Source organism: Marmota flaviventris, chromosome 4, assembly GCF_047511675.1.
Source record: "Marmota flaviventris isolate mMarFla1 chromosome 4, mMarFla1.hap1, whole genome shotgun sequence".
In the NCBI taxonomy this organism is placed as follows: Eukaryota; Metazoa; Chordata; class Mammalia; order Rodentia; family Sciuridae; genus Marmota; species Marmota flaviventris.
The window spans coordinates 53,279,659-53,296,168 of NC_092501.1; the positions used below are offsets into that span (position 1 = coordinate 53,279,659).

The 16,510-nt window shown below is 53.5% G+C and overlaps 1 protein-coding gene across 2 annotated transcripts; it reads left to right on the top strand.

The window, feature by feature from the left end:
• Positions 1-47: 47 nt before the first annotated feature.
• Positions 48-15,081, top strand: Aifm2 (AIF family member 2). Of its 2 annotated transcripts, XM_071611210.1 has the most exons (10): positions 85-154; positions 5,408-5,539; positions 6,838-7,036; positions 7,375-7,490; positions 9,068-9,187; positions 9,628-9,720; positions 10,924-11,032; positions 12,710-12,862; positions 14,261-14,461; positions 14,736-15,081. In XM_071611210.1, exons 3-10 carry the CDS (start codon positions 6,859-6,861, stop codon positions 14,885-14,887), a joined length of 1,122 nt encoding a protein of 373 aa, XP_071467311.1. In that variant the 5' UTR covers positions 85-154; positions 5,408-5,539; positions 6,838-6,858; the 3' UTR covers positions 14,888-15,081. The 2 variants fall into 2 exon arrangements, with proteins under 2 accessions (XP_027787089.2, XP_071467311.1); XM_027931288.2 differs by lacking the exon at positions 5,408-5,539 and having other exon boundaries at positions 48-154.
• The last annotated feature ends 1,429 nt before the right edge of the window (positions 15,082-16,510 follow it).

A 16,510-nucleotide genomic window follows, 5' to 3' on the forward strand; every position in this document is an offset into this window, starting at 1 on the left:
CGGGCCGCCGAGGCGTGGCCGCTGGACCGGAGGGCGGCGCTGGGTCCGCCCTGTCCGCACGGTCGCGGTCGCGGGGCGGGGCGGGGCGGGCGCCGGAAGACGCCTGAGGATCCGATCCGATCGCAGCGGAGAGGAGCCGGGTCGGCGGCGGCTGGTGAGTTCGCGCTGGCGTGACTGAAGAATGGGGCTAGAATTGCGCCCAGGGTCGCGCAGCCAGTGCTCGGAAAGGTCCCCAGCGGCCCGGGCGAATCGGGGACCCCAACAGGGGCGCGGAGCGGGGGCCTGGCCGACGGCGGACGAGGTCGGGAGGTCGCGGGGTGCAGCGGGCGGTTGCCTAGGATACGCGGCGCAGGCCTGAGCATCCCACACCCGCGAGACAGCGCAGGGGGCTCTCCGCCCTGTCCTCTCCCTGAACCCTTGCCAAGAAAGGTGGGCGCCAGCCGGAGACAGCGGGGAAGCTGAGGTTCCGCGGGTGTGACACGGGTCCTGGGAGGTCCTGGAGTACTGAGGGCAGAGGGAAACCTTAATCTTCAAAAGGAAAGTGACAGGAGACAGCCGAGTGCCCATCGACTTGGGGTGCATCAGGAGGCCGAGGTTCTGCGGGGTGAAGACCAGCAGAGGCTGAACTAACTCTCAAGCAGTTCCAAGTCAACTTGGAACTGCTCTAGTGGGCAGTGTTGGACGCGTCCCTCCCAATGTCACCCACACCGAATACTCCCTTCCCTCCTTCCCCAGTAAGGGTCTCTGAGCTGGGCCTTAGGCGCATGCTTGTGATCCCAGTGACGAGCTGCTCCCGAGGCTGATAGGAGGATCGCAAGTTCGAAGCCAGCTTCAGCAATTTAACAAGACCCTGTTTCAAGCTAAAGAATAAAAAGGGCTGAGGATGTAGCTCATTAGTAAAGCGCCCTCAATCCTCAGTGCCAAAGAGGGGGGTTCTTTTTGACCCTGGGATTTAAGGAGAAGCTGGGGAGAATGAGGTGGTTTGGGAGGGTGAGTTTTGGAAGGGGCTTTGCCCCTGTACTTCAGGGTAGTATCAGGTTTTAGCTTCTGCACAGATGCCTGCTGCTGGGGCTCCCCAAGCCCTCAGAGGACATCTGCCTCACCTCAGTTCCTAGAGAGAGCTCTTCAAAACCACTTCCATCTCACTGAGGACCAGAAACCCAAACCAGGGCAGGGCCTTGCCCAGGACTACCCTGCCCATAAGTGATGGAGCTGGGCAGGTGGGAGGCGCTCTGGGGCCGGCCAGGCTTAAGCAGGGTCCCAGAGCACATGCAGCAGACCATGGTAGAGTGAAGGAGATATCAAAATGACTGACTCTGAGAAGCTTGGTCACCTCACTAAATTGCCGAGACCGGCCTTGAACTTGTGATCCTCCTTCCTCAGCCTCCGGAGACTCTGGGATTACAGGCCTGCACCATGGCACCCAGCCTGTCTTCAGACTTTGAGTCCCTTTTGGAAATTGGTCATATATATATATATATATATATATTTGGGATGGGTTCCCTGGGGGGGCTGGCCTTGGAGTGCCCACTCTCAGCCTGGCCTTTAGTGTCCAGTGAGGGAGGTCTCCTGCTCTTCTCTATCCCTGAGGTAGAAGAGGAGACGCTCAGAGCCCATCGAGTCACACGTTAGTGGCCTGATCATCCAAGGTGGCCACTCCAGAAACATGACTATCCAAAGGCCAGTGTTGAAATCTACCCTCAGAGGAAGCCATGATGACTTAAAAAGTCCTGGGTTGGATGTGGTCTCTGTGAAGCAATGCAGGCGATGTTCTTGCCTTGATCAGGCCTGCTTGTCTCTTACTGTGTCTTCTGAGCCTTGACCTCTCATCAGCTTTGGCAGAAATGTGACTTCTTTGCTTTCCAGTGGATTCCTAAAGGCCTCTTATTATTAAAAAAGAACCCCCTGGGATCAGGCTCATGTCTGACTGAGCAATTCCAAGTGCAAACCACATGAAAAGTTTGTCTATGAAAAAGTTGGGGATAAGGCTGAGTGCCTTAATCCCAGCTACTCAGGAGGTTGAGGCAGGAGGATAGCACATTTGAGGCCAATCTTTGCAACTTAGAGAGACTCTGTCTCAAAATAATAACAAAGATGTGATTTCCCCAGTGGGTGGATATATATGTCCTGTGCTGTATTCTCCCATTGATGGAGTTTTTCATGGATTAATGGAGTCTCTCATTGATTGAGGTTTGCCTGTACTATTGCCTTGTTAGATCAGGTAATTGAACACTCATTCATTCCATGCATATAGTTTGAGCACCTACTGGGTAGGTGGCCTGAAGTGCAGCCCTTGGTTGAGCTGTCTGGCTAACTAGGTCATGGCCCAGCAGAGAGGAGTCCAGCCGTCCTTAGGGGCCAGGTAAGAATTGACACTGCAAGAGCCGAGGAGAGTGGGGGTGTCCAGAAGTGCTAGGTGAGGGGCTGCTGCCGAGGAAGGGTGGAATGTGCTGGATAGTACCTGGTTCGTATCCCCAAGTGAGGCTGTCAGAGGTCATTAGAGGAGAAAAAGACGGATTCCAGGAGAGGCCTCAGGCAGCAGGAAGTGGAAGAGCACCTCCTGTCCCATAACCCTGCCTTCTGCCCTTGGAGGTCTGGATGTGCCTTCAGGCCTCCCCAACTCTGGAGAAGCGGTTGCCTTGAGGGGGCGGCCTGCCTTGGTGGGTGAGGCAAAGGTTAAGGACCCCTGGGGACTGAGGGAAAACTATTTTGCTAAACTATTTTGGTCAAAGTACCGCCTGTGAGGCCTGCCCTGGGGCTGCTGGCTTCTCTTTGCACAGGGAAGTGTCCCCTGAGGGGCTGGTCACAGCCTTGTTTGCCTACCTGGCAGTTAAAGCTGCCTTGACAGGCACGCAGTGGTATCTGTGCTGGCCCCTGTCCCCTGCCCTCCTGCGCACCCTACCCCTTCTGCCACATGTACCCTGAATAACTCCCACTGCTGTCCACCAGGGCTGTGGCCTATGCTGTCCCCTCGCTCCTTTTCAGACCTCTTGGATATTGCCTTTGAGTCCCTGGGTGGCCCAGTGTGATCTAGCACCCAGTGGCTCCTCTGCCCCCCATAGCCTCTCAGAGCCCGTGCCCAACCAGCTTGGAAGGGAGGCTTTCTGGGTATTTTCCTACCTTATCACTGGCTGCCAGCCCCTAGGGCAGGGCCCGTCACAGGGGTTCCCACACTGAAGGGGCAGGTGAGACACTCCACCTGTGGCCTGCCTGATGCCTCCCACGTCCCAGGCCCTGCTTAGCTCCTGGTGCCCTCTCCTACCTGTGCCTGGGACCTTGAGCCCTCCTGGCTCCTGGCTCCCAGGAGACATTCTTCTGGCCCAGTTGGAAGAGTAAGCCTGAGGAATACTAGGGATCAATTCTGGATAACCTTTCTGAGGATATGGGGCTGTGAAGAGAGCCCTGTCCCCATGAGTACTATCCTGGTCCCAGCCCTGCCCAGGGTTCAGTTAAATGGGAGGGATCCTCCAACCTCAACGCATTGGGATCATCTGACCAATGGGAAACACCTGGAAATCACCTCCAAACCTCCTCTGTCCCTCAGGGAAAAAGGTTGGCAGTGGGCAGTTGAACGTCCATGAAGATGCCTAGAGTTCTGACTGTAAGCCACCCCTGGCTGTGGGAAGATTGGGGGACCATGTTGGGGTCACCACGGCTTGGAACCCCACGTGTCCAATGACAGCTCAGGGTGTTAGAGCTGGTGGGGCCTTAGAGCCCCGACTCATGAGAGGGAGTACATTTTTTTTTTGTTTTTGGTGCCAAGGATTGAACTCAAGGGCACTTATTCACTAAGCCACATCCCCAGCCCTTTTTATATTTCGTTTTGAGACACGGTCTCTCAAGGTTGTTTACAGCCTTGCTAAGTTGCTGAGGCTGGCTTTGAACCTGGGATCCTCCTGCCTCAGCCGCCCAAGCCGCTGGGATGATAGGCGAGCACCATCGCGGATGGAGGTAAATTGAGGCCTAGAGAGGCCTGAACTCTAGGCTACTGATGATCAGGACAGTGCAGTGACCTACCAGTGCTGCAGTGTGACCCCAGAAGGTCCCCTGGAGCCCTCACCCCCATGAAGCTTCAGCAACTTCAAGACTGACCTCAGAGTGCATGTCCTCCTTCCTTGACAGCCCTGCCTGCCCTCCCACTGTCAGCTTCCTCCTCCCCGAAGCTCGCAGGGCTGTTGGGCCTCGATGCTCTCTGTGCAGTGACCCTTGCTTGTTCCCCGGCGCCTCCTCGGCAGCCCTCACCTATACTTGGCACAGTCTGGGAGCAGGTGTGGTTGGTTGCCTGTCACTGAGCGAGTGTCCGCAACAGCCCCCGGCTGCTCTTAGGAGTTCAGCTTCCTCTGACTGAAGGCTGCACACCGTATGTGTCCTTCTCTGGGGTACAGCTGGCCAGAGACAAGATCCCTGGTTAGAGCCCCAGTCCCTCAGCCTCCCTAGGGGCAGACTGGGATGCTACAGGTGACCCTGTCCACAGCCTCCCAGGTGGGCTGGGGGAGCCCTGATGTTTTAGTCAGCATTTCCATTACTGGCATCCAAAGACCTAATTAAGACAATATGGAGGAATATTATTTGGGGCTCATGGTTTCAGAGGTCTCAGTCTACAGGTGGCGGACTCCCTTTTTCTGGGCTTGAGGTGAGGCAAACAGCAGGGTGAAAAGGCCTGGAGGAGGAGAGCCGCTCAGGGTATGGTCCGCAGGAAGTAGGAGAGGCCCGCTCACCTCCTCGGGCCACACCCTACCTGCCACACTTACCACCTGGTTCACTGATATCAGTGGATTAGTTCACTGAGCAGGGTAATAACTCACAACCCAGTTGTTTCACCTCCGAAATTCTTGCCTCGTCTAATACTTGAGCTTTTGGGGGACACCTCATGTCTTAACCATAACGCCTGGCCACGTGGTTATGGTTCCTTTCCCCTCTGTCCACCTCGGTGTTTGGGCATCTAGTGACCCAGCTACTGCTTTCCTCAGCCTCAGATGGCCCCAGCTCTGGCTCTGGGCCACGGGTTCCTGAATTCCAGTTCCCCTGAGACTTAATCAAGGTTTTCTCTCAGTTTGCTGGGAACTGGTCACCGGTGAGTGTGAGCCTGGGGTGAGTCCAGCCTGCAGATCTGGCCCTGTACGCGCTTCTTACATGACCGTACCTGTCCCTGGGTCCTTGCTGTCCCCTTTCACCTCTCACCGAGGAGTCCGCATGACACCGTTTCTCCTGACCGTCTCTCTCACCCGCAGACATTCCTTGGAGATTTAGCCCAGAAGGACTTTTTGCTGTCCCCATTTTGGGGGGGTATGTCTCCTGACTGTCCCAGGAAAGCTGTAGGAGCGGGACCTGGCCCCGTGCCAGCTCCTCCTCCCCACCCCATTGTCACACCCCATCTGTCTTAGTCCCATTTGTGTTGTTACAACAGAATACCACGGACGGGGCGTTTGGAGTGAGCAGAACTGACTGACTCACACTCTGGAGGCTGGGAGTCCAGGAGGGCAGGGTTGCGCGAGAGGGCCTTTTTGCTGTGTCATCCCGTGACAGAAGGCCGAAGAGGGTGAGAGAGCAAGAGACCAAACGAAGCCACAGGCCTTTTATTTATTTATTTGTTGGGGATTTAACCCAAGAACCCTTTACCATGGAGCTACATTCCCAGCCCTTGTTATTTTGAGACGGTTGCTTATGGCTTCACTGAGTTGCTGAGGCTGGCCTTGAACGGCTCAAGTTATAGATGAACACATGCCTTTATTTTATTTAGGTATTTTTTATGTGGTGCAGAGAACTGAACCCAGTGCCTCACGAATGCTAGACAAGCACTCTGCCACTGAGCCCCAGCCCCGGCCCCTCAAGGTCTTTTACATGACTGTTGATCCATTCATGGATTAGAACCTAAAGGATGCAAGCACTTCCCATTTGCTCCCAATATGGTCACATTGAGGATTAAGTTTCCAACACACGCTTCTTTTTTTTTTTTTTAAATGATACTATGGGATTGAACCCATGGATGCTCTACCATGGAGCTACATCCCCAGCCCTTTTGCAAAATTTTATTTTGAGATGGACTTTCACTAAGTTGCTAAATCTGGCCTCGAATTTATGATCCTCCTGAGTGGCTGGGATGGCGGGTCGTGGGCCCCTGTGTTCAGTTGCAGCATGCTTTTGGGGATACATTCAAATCATAGCGACATTCTATTTTGGAGGAGTCTCAGAGGAGCTGAAATTTGGGAAAAGAGCTAGAAGTTGAGGCCATCTCGTCAGACCCTGCTAATTGACCTTCTTAGATTTGGGCCATAGCCTGTAAGCCTAGCAAGGTGTGGTTGTAGTGTTTGCTTGGTGCAAGGCTTGAGGAATTTCTGTCTGTTAGTTGTGCCCGTGTCGGCCAGTTCTCCACACGCCTGTTCCCCGTTCCCTACTGTTCACCTGCCCAGCTTCCCACACCATTTACATTATCCACCTGATCCTTTGACTGTGTAAGCTCTGCCATTATAAAGTAGGGGCCACAGCAAGAGCATGTCAGTAGAAGGTCCATGTAAATGTTGTTGAGTGATTATTACCCTCTTCCAAAGTCTGGTGAAATATACTGGGTAAAAAAGTGCAGAATAGTTTGTTAAACATGTGCAAAAATTGTCAGAACTGTAGGTGCAAAGAATATCTCTGGGGAGGCGCATGCACACGTGGTAAAAGTGGGTGCCTCTGGAGAAGGGAGCAGGCTGGGTGGGGGATGGGGCGGAGGTGCAGTTCTGAATTTAATTCACATTTTACAAAACTGGAATTTCATTCATGAAGGATTGACCTCATTTGTGAAGGTCAGTTCATGACATTTGACCTTGACTCTGATTTGGTCTCTTCTCCCAGCCCAGTAGTGCCTGGTTCAGGATGGGGTCCCAGGTCTCTGCGGACACGGGAGCCCTGCACGTGGTGATCGTGGGTGGGGGCTTCGGCGGGATCGCGGCCGCCAGCCAGCTGCAGGCGCTGAACATCCCCTTCCTGCTGGTGGACATGAAGGACTCCTTCCACCACAACGTGGCCGCCCTCCGGGCCTCCGTGGAGAGTGGTAATGGGCTCCTTTCTGGGGCTGCCTTTGTGAGCATGGCCTTGTCACTGCAGTGGGACCTAATTTCAGGGACCTATTTTCTCCATGTAGGGCGGGTTTCCTAAATGTCATCAATAGATTCTTTCCGGTCAGTGGCTTAAGCAGTTGCCATAACAAGGCCTCGCAGTCAGAGCTTGGGCTTTTCCAAAGACCTGGGGCCTAGATTGGCACTTAGCAGTCGGGGGGACCTGGGTGCCCCTGTTGACCTAGCTGTGGCCAGGGGTGCCCCTGTTGGTATGTGGCTCAGGAGAAGCTCAGCCTGGTTCTGCACTGTGAACTCTTCTGTGTCCGTTCCCCAGGGTTTGCCAAAAAGACGTTCATTTCCTACTCAGTGACCTTCAAGGACAACTTCAGGCAGGGCCAGGTGGTCGGGATAGACCTGAAGAATCAGATGGTGCTGCTGCAGGGTGGTGAGGTGAGTGCGGTGGGCTGACCCAGCTGTCCTCTAGCTGGAGGACCAGTCTCTCTAGGGCTGAGAGAGTGCCCTCTGTGCCTCCAAGCTCTGCCTGTTGCGGGACAGATAGGTTCTTCATGGAGAGAGGCTGGACCACAGCAGCCACAGAGTATGGTGGCAGGCATTTCTTGAGTTTTTCCTGTATGCCAGGCACTGTCCTGATCCTTCATGTAAATCTCATTTGGTGATTGCCATGACGGTATAAGGCAGGTGGGATCCTCGTTTTTCATATACATTAAACGGCCTGCCTCAGGTCCCCCAGCTGAGCTGGCAAAAGACTGAGCCAAGATGGGAATCCGGGCACTTTCAGCCCTGAGTCCTTGCTCCAGAAGCCAGTGTCCTGGACAGGGACCAGGCCGGGCCAGCCGTGGAAACTGTCCTCACTATCTAGAAGTAAAAGTTAGGCACAAGCATGATGCCATGTTCCCCAGATGGGGAGGCCATTGGGGGCTGAGGTTTCCTTCACTCATCTTCATGATCCTCGCCCCAGGGAACCAAGCATGCTGCCTGGCATGTGCCTGCAGAGGGCCGAGCTCTGTCAGTGAGCAGCCACCAGCCCTCAGGATGGATTATTGACGGACAGCTCTAGCTCAGCCCCCAGTGCAGTATCTAAGCTAAATGGGGCTTGGAAGTGGGAGACAAGTTCCTATCCTCAATGAGTATGTGCCTTAGTGTGAATCACTCGCTCTTGAGACTCACTAGTTGGAAAGATTACTGAGTGTCTCTTGTCCTGCAGTTTTGATCTGTGCTTCTCAGAGCCTTGGAAGGGTCCGTGAGGGCACCTCGGAGCTCAAAAGCAGGGGCTGAGTGGGTCCAGACGGCCTCTGGTCCCCCTCCCACTGGAACACCTTTATATACTTAGGCTCCAAACAATATTCCCCTCCCTCCCTCCGTTCTTTCCTTCCTCCCCCTCCCCACTCTGTTCTTTTGGTAGGGGTGGGAAGAGCCTTCTAAGCTGTCCAGGAGATTCTAAACTCCACATTGGAAGCGCGTTCCCTGTGCCTGATTTCCTGTTCCTTGCTGACCTGCCTTCTGCAGTGGGGCCTCTCCCCTCCCGTAGGGTCTGGCGCTGTGGGTCATGTATTCTGCAGGCAGGAGGTAAAATCTGCTTGTTTAGGTCTTTGGGTTCTGGTGCCATCCCTTGGCCCCCCTGGTTTGGTGATTTCACTTCCTTCCAAAAGGATGGTGTCCTCCGTGTGCCCACGGGCCTCTTCTGCCTGGTGCTCCTTGGATACTGGGGTTCTGGTGTTAGATATGGAAACCCAGGCCTCCCCACGTTGTCTTACCCTTATCTTTCTTTTTCTTTTCTTTTTTTTTGGAGTGGGTAGCATGGATTAATTGAATCAGAGGCACTCTACTGAGTCACATCCCCAGCCCTTCTTCTTCTTATTATTATTTTTTTATTTGGAGACAGATCTCACTAAGTTGCTGAGGCTGGCTTTGAACTTGTGATCTTTCTGCCTCAGCCTCCGAGTCACTGGGATTACAGGCAGGCGCCACTGTGCCCGGCTCATCTTTCTTTTTCTTGTCCCTCACAGGCCCTGCCCTTCTCCCATCTTATCCTGGCTACGGGCAGCAGTGGGCCCTTCCCTGGCAAGTTTAATAAGGTCTCCTGTCAGCAGGCTGCCATCCAGGCCTATGAGGACATGGTGAAGCAGGTGAGCTGCTGCGGATAGGCGTGGGGAGGTGTAGGTGGATGAGGGAACAGCTGGGGCCGCAGCAGGGAGACCGTGGGCACTTCAGAGCTGCTGAAGCAGCTGGAGATTGGAGATTGGAAGACAGTCCCTGGGAGAGGCCCTGGGCCTGCCACAGAGGCCTGGACATGAGCTCCCCAGACCTGCTCAGGCTCTGCTTGGTGTGGCCAGACTTGTCCCTTCACCTTCACCTGCCCTCCTGATTGCCCAGCGCTTTGGGGTTTTAGAGCAGGCTCAGTTCCTGTGATGGCAGTCAGTTGGCACAGTGACCCTAGGAGGAGGCTACTGGGATCCCAAATATGGAGAGATCTCTACCTTTCTTTGGGCAGGGAGCCCACACCACAGGTGGAACCGCCAGGCGGAGGGTGGATATGTAGGTGTGTTTGTGTCCCTGTTCTCTCCAGGTCCAGCGCTCCCAGTTCATCGTGGTGGTGGGAGGCGGCTCCGCTGGAGTGGAGATGGCAGCAGAGATTAAGACAGAATACCCTGACAAAGAGGTGAGGCGGCCACCTTGGCCTGGAGCTTCTTTGACTTTACCTGAGGAGCATCAGGAATTTTCTGAGGGCTCTGGAGGTCAGAACCCTGCTCACAGAAGCTGTGCATGCTTGTGTGTTTCCTGTCTTGTGCTAAAGAGAGATTCTGCAGAGACTTTTCCCAGGGAACCAGGATCCTGCCACTGACTCTGCAGACCTGCTCTGGGGGTGTCCTGTTCTTGGAGAGGTCCTGCTTTCCGGGCCAACCCCGTGGGTCAGACCCAGGGAGATGTCTTGTAAAGGTGAACTCTGTCAGCTGGGCGCGGTGGTGCACGCCTGTAATCCCAACGATTCTGGAAGCTGAGGCAGGAGGATCACGGGTTTGAAGGCAGCCTCAGCAAATTAGTGAGGCACTAAGCAGCTCAGTGAGACCGTGTGTCTAAATAAAATGATAGGGAAGAGGGGTGGGAGGGAAAGGGAGAAGGGGATTAGCGAGGATGGTGGAATGTGGTGGTCATCATTATACAAAGTACACGTATGAAGACTTGAATTGGGTGTCAACATACCTTATATACAACAGAGATATGAGAAATTGTGGTATATATGTGTATTAAGAATTGTAATGCAAAAAAAGTACATGTATAATGGCATAAATTGACGTACTTTATATACAGAGATACGAAAAATTGTGCTCTATATGTGTAATAAGGATTGTAATGCATTCCACTGCTGTCGTGTATTTAAAAAAAAATAACAAAATCAATAAAAAAAGAAAAAATATATAAAGAAGGGCTGGGGATGTGGCTTAGTGGTTAAGTGTTGCTGGCTCAATCCCTGGAACCAAAAAAAAAAAAAAGGTGCATTGTGTCACCTTCAGAATTTAAGCCCTGGTAATAAAACCTAGACTTTGAGTACCTCTTCTTGCCGACAGCCAACTTGAACAAGGACACACTCAGTTGGTTTTTGGTCCCTGCCTGATGGGGTAGCCCTTGCCCTGGATGGCCACGTGGTGGGAGCCTGCAGGGCAAACCCTTGCCTGCCCAGGCGTGGGATCAACTGGCTAGCAGTGCCTTCTGCCCACAGGAGGGTGGCCTCAGCCTGCACTGATCTTTCTGATGCTCAGGGGTGCAGGGGGCAGGGATAGAGAGCCCTCGGCACCTGGAGAGAGAATGTCCTGGCTTGCCCTGGGCATGGCGAGCGCTGAGTGATGTTTTGTTTTGTTCCCAGGTCACTCTCATTCACTCTCAAGTTCCCCTGGCTGACAAGGAGCTCCTGCCCTGTGTGCGGCAGGAAGTGAAGGAGATCCTCCTCAGGAAGGGCGTGCAGCTGCTGCTGAGTACGTGTGGACTTCAGCCCCCCTGACCTACTGGGACGGCTCAGAGCCCAGCCACAGTTACCCAGTCTCCCTTCCTCTGCCTCCTGGGGATCAGCCTGAAGCACCAGGAACAGTCCTAAGCGTCACAGCCCACTGACGCCTCGTCCAGCTGGAGGGCCATGTCATGCAGGCAGCAATGCTTGCTGTGCTTAGGGCACAGGAAAGACGGGGGAGATCTATTTGCTAAGTGGTGCTGTGGGATACTTCTTTAATGAATGATGTATATATATATATAAATTTTTTTTTTAGTTGTAGAAGGACACAATAGCTTTATGTATTTATTTCTATGTGGTGCTGAGGCTCGAACCCAGTGCCTCACACATGCGAGGCAAGCGCTCTACCACTGAGCGCCAGCCCATGATTTATATATATCAAGCTTTTTTTTGGTATTAGGGATTGGGTACTCCCACACCCAGCTCTTTTTTTTTTTGGGGGGGGGTACCAGAGTTTGAACTCAGGGGCACTGAACCACTGAGCTGTATCCCCAGCCCACTTTTTAATTTTATTTAGAGACAGGGTCTCACTGAGTTGCTTAGCACCTCGTCATTGCTGAGGCTGGCTTTGAACTTGTCTCAGCCTCTTGAGCCACTGGGATTACAGGTGTGTGCCTGGCCCAAGCTCTTTTTATTTTTTATTTTGAGATAGTGTCTCACTAAGTTGCTGAGGCTGGCCTCAAACTACTAATCCTCCTGCTTCAGCCTCCCAAGTTGCTGATGACAGATGGTTCTACCACTTGCAGCACTGAATGATTTTTTTTAAAAAAGTGCATTTGAAGGATCTGCCCTAAAATTCGATATTTTTGTGCTAGAGGGAATAGTTTTGTTGGTTTATTTTGAGAGTAATGAATGTGGCTTTGATATAGATTGGGGGGAGGGAGAGACCTGCATTCTATTTCTTTTCTTTCTTTCTTTCTTTTTTTTTCTTGTGATACTGGGGATTGAATCCAGGGGCACTTAACCTTTGAGCCGTACCCCAGCCCTTTTTATTTTTTATTTTGAGGCAGGATCTCAGTAAGTTGCTGAGGCTGGCCTTGGACTTGTGGTCCTCCTGCCTCAGCCTCCTGAGTCACTGGGATTACAGGTGTGGGCCTCTGTGCCTGGCCCACCCAGCATTTTAGAGGGGGCTCTGATCCCAGTGGTGGGACACCCATGCTTGACTGCACTTGGACCTTGACATCCTGTGCCTTGTGGGTAAGGTGGCGAGGCATCTGCTATGAAAGTCCCTCCCTGGTTGTGAAGGACAGTTAGTGCCCTGATTTCAGGCTGAGGGTCCAGGAAGGCGGCTTCTCTGCCTTTCCCTGTCCTTGCCTTGCCAGTGGTGTGCTGGGACGGACAGGGGGACTGCTGACATTCAGCAAGGCTGGCTTGAGGTTTTCTGTTGAATAACTCTTCCCAGAACTTCTTCACAAGCTTCACTTCCCCCAGCAGCTGCTTGGAACTTTCCTCCAGTTGGATGCCCTGGGGCCAATGTCCACACAGAAGGGCCCGAGGGAAGGGCACGGTGGGGGAGGGGGTGGAGTGATTGCCTAGTTGGGCCGCTGCAGCCCAGGTCTTCCCACCGTCAGCCTTGGCACGGCCCCAGCCTCTGCCAGCCTCTGCCCACCTCCTGGTCATGGGACCACCCTGCCCTCCCATGCAGGTGAGCGGGTGAGCAACCTGGAGGAAATTCCTCTCAACGAGTATCGCGAGTACATCAAAGTGCAGACAGACAAGGGCACGGAGGTGGCCACCAACCTGGTGATTCTCTGCAATGGCATCAAGATCAACAGTTCTGCCTACTCTAGTGCATTTGGTAAGCAGGTGACCCGGGCCACCGCCTCAGTCTCCAGCATTCTTTGCAATGCCCTGTAGTCCGTGTCCCTGAACCAGCGCCCCTGTCCATTTCCTAGCTGCCCACTTGCTTTCTTCTGAATGGTGACCTCTATGGATCTAGGTTAGGAGACCAGAATCTTCTAGCATTGGGACTGTCCCCTAGTGGTAAGAGATAGGAACAGGCTTCTGAGAGATGAGAAAGACCCATTTCCTGCTATTTTTATAGGTATGTGGGAGAAGTTCTGGGTCAGGCCTTTCTCTGTTCACAGTCCCTGTTTTCTCCACATTCAAATCTGAACATTTGACTCCTTTGGGGAGTAGGCCATAACATACCCTCATTTCTTTTTTTGGGGGGGGTACTGGGGATTGAACCCTGAGGGGCTTAACCACTGAGCCACATCCCTAGCCCTTTTTATTTTTTATTTAGAGACAGGGTCTCTCTGAGTTGCTTAGGTCCTTGCTAAGTTGCTGAGGCTGCCTCTGAACTGGCGACCCTCCTGCCTCAGCCTTGAGAGCCATTGGGATTCTAGGCGTGCGCCACCACTGGCTGCGCCCTCTTTTCTTACAAGTCAGTATTTAGCTGTTGAGTTACCTGGAAGTCTGGGAGGGGGGGGGAGGAACTGATGTGTTTAGGCCTCCAGGGGTCAGTGTGGACGCTGTGGGACTCCGGGTGCCATCATTTACTTCTGAACATCCTTCCCTGTCAAGGAGCTCCTGTGCCCAGCAGGAGGGATGATTCAACTCCAGAGGAAGCATGCCCGGGCGGGTGTCCTAATGTAATGTCAAAGAAAATTTCTCTTAATCTGTTAAAAAAGAAAAACTGTTTAAAGTAGTTTATCATTTATTTTATTTTTTGTGTTTCTGGGGATTGAACCCCTGATACTTTATCACTGAGCTACATCCCCACCCCTTTTTATTGTGAGACAGGGTCCTTTTAAGTTACCCAGGCTGGCCTGGAACCTGCAATCCGCCCCTCCCTCAGCTTCCTGAGCAACTGGGATTATAGACAGGTGCCACCATGCCTGGCTCAGTTTATCATTTATTAAAACCTTGCATTTATTTTAAAATTCTGAATCTATGTTCAAAAGGAAATTTAAAGCTTGGCTAGCCAGTGCAGTGTATCAGGAGTTAGAGTCCCATGCATTTTGGAGAAGGCAGCTTGCTGGGGTTTTGATGGTCTCCGCCCTGGAGCTGTGAACTTGTCTTTGCAGGAGGGGTCCGAGGTGGGGACCCCAGCAGGAACTCTGAGGGTGGAGGATGGGCCTCTGAGCATGCACCTTGGGGGCCTCTGAACTAGCACCCAGTCCTCATCCCCCGTGTCTGGTGGCTGCTTAGTGCAGCAGCTCAGGACTTGGTTTGGGTGTCCTCTTGCCCACAGAGAGCAGGCTGGCCAGCAATGGCGCTCTGAGAGTGAACGAGTTCCTCCAGGTGGAGGGCTACAGCAACATCTATGCCATTGGCGACTGTGCTGATGTGAAGGAGCCCAAGATGGCCTACCATGCCGGCCTCCATGCCAACATCGCTGTCACCAATCTCGTCAACTCCATGAAGCAGAGGCCCCTCAAGGCCTACAAGCCAGGTGAGGGAAGCTCAGGGGCCTCCTGGTGTTGAGAGTTTGGGGTTAGATAGGGAAGACTTCTAGTGCTGTACGAAGGCTGGCCTCTAGACCGCACCCTCGAAACCGATGATAGAGACATCCTTCTCAAGCTTTTTAAAAATAAGCTGGGGACTCCCTTGCCTTTCCAAAATCGTACCCCCCCTTCCTGCCCTGAGTCGGAAGGCCCAGGAGGAGGTGTGCCCTGGGAGTCGCGGCCCGTGACCTTCAGTGGCTCTGCTTTGTGTGTGCTCCCCAGGTGCGCTGACGTTCCTCCTGTCCATGGGCAGAAACGATGGCGTGGGCCAGATCAGTGGCTTCTACGTCGGTCGGCTCATGGTGCGGCTGGCCAAGAGCAGGGACCTGTTTGTCTCCACGAGCTGGAAAACCATGAGGCAGTCCCCACCCTGATGGGGAGGCCATGTGGCAGACGTGTCACTACTGCAGATGATGACGGGCCTCTGGACAAAAAGCACCCGGCTGACAAGTGCCAAAGCACAGGCTCTTCCTGTGGAATGAGATGCCAGTGATGTACTGTGTGGACGCACGACGCATGTAAAACCAATCGCGAGGGGGGCATTAAAAAGACGTGTCCTAGAGGATTCCTTCTGGGTGCGGAAGGTCTGCTTGCAGCAGCGCTGGCTGGAGGGCCTGGGGGGGTGGGGAGTGGCAGGTTCCTCTGGGACATGTGTGTGCCTGTGCCTGTGCCCGTGGGCTTGGTGTGGTGTGTGTGTGAGCGAGGGTGTGTGTGTGCCTGTGCCTGTGGGCTTGGTGTGAGGTGTGCTGTGTGTGTGTGTGTGTGTGTGTGTGTGTGTGTGCCTGTGGGCTTGGTGTGGTGTTCAGAGCTCTCAGGGTGGTGCGGAGAGCTGGCTCCTGGAGCCTGGTGTCCATCTGTGAGAACAGGAAGGAGAACCTGCAAATTGAGACCAGCCACAGAAGAAGCCCCGGTGTGGGGAGATGGCTTGCACCCCAAACCTTTTCCGTCACGTGGGGTGGTGAAGCCTCTACATCCCACAACAATCAGGAGCCTCATTTTAAACTCCTTTTTATGGTTGGTGCCTATATTTTAGATTTGTTTGTGGTGTCTTTTTAGATGGGGTCTCACTCTGGTGGCCAGGTTGGTGTCAGACTCCTGGGCTCAAGTGGTCCTCTTCCTCTGCCTCCTGAGTAGCCGGGATGACAGGTGCATGTAGGTACAGGTGGCTAGTCCCTTCAGGCCTTAATTCCCCTGAAGCTTTGTGATTTCAAGATCGTGACTACATACCATAGGTGCATTTAAGAACAAAGACAGAATACCCCTTCTGGTTAACCTGTCCCGACAGTGAGTTTTTACAGAGCGGGCAGGGGTCAAGGCTGAAGCCAGGCTTGACAGCTTCTGGAGCGGGGTAAGGAAAGGCAGCAGAATTTGATGGTAGGGTGCGTCTGTTACCCTTCAGGGGGCAGAAGGGGGCTCTGCGGGGCTTCCTAGTATATTTCCAGGCACTGTTGACTGGCGAATTTATAAGTAACAAAACTCCAGCTCCTGGGGGTGAGAAGGGGTCCTTGAGGTTTGTGCTTCTGGTTTCCTGGACAACCCCTGGCACTCGTCTGCAGGGCCAGCTTAGAGCAGTAATGTCTAAAATTTAGACTCCTGTATTTGGGAGAGACATTCCAACGTGGAAGAGTCTATCTTGGAACCCCTAGGTTAAATCTCCGTGGTAGAACTTGATGAGCTCACATGAATAAATTCAGGCTGACTCTCCCTGCCCTCCCCATCCCTGCTCATCTTTGATGGTGGCCTCTGGGGACTGGGGCAGAGTGCTGGGGCCACCAGACTCACTTGGGCTCTCAGCCCATCCCACGTTTGGGCTATACCCCGCCGTCTGTTCCACTTTGTTGCCAAGGCCTAAGTGAGACATCCTGCTTCCCGGAGGTTGGTGACCCCTCTTGTGGCTTCATCACCGCTCCTTCTTCCCAGAGGCAGGTCCGCCACCTGACCACACAGGCCATGGACATCACCTAGCATGGCGGGCATCTCCGCCAGTCAGTGACAGG

What these genes read in the sequence shown, in the direction of transcription:
- Aifm2 (XM_027931288.2), top strand. Translation starts at nt 6,859, where the DNA reads ATGGGGTCCCAGGTCTCTGCGGACACGGGAGCCCTGCACGTGGTGATC. An exon ending in ATGAGGACATGGTGAAGCAG is followed by an intron (nt 9,188 to 9,627) that starts GTGAGCTGCTGC and finishes TGTTCTCTCCAG; the next exon opens with GTCCAGCGCTCCCAGTTCAT. An exon ending in CCTCAAGGCCTACAAGCCAG is followed by an intron (nt 14,462 to 14,735) that starts GTGAGGGAAGCT and finishes TGTGCTCCCCAG; the next exon opens with GTGCGCTGACGTTCCTCCTG.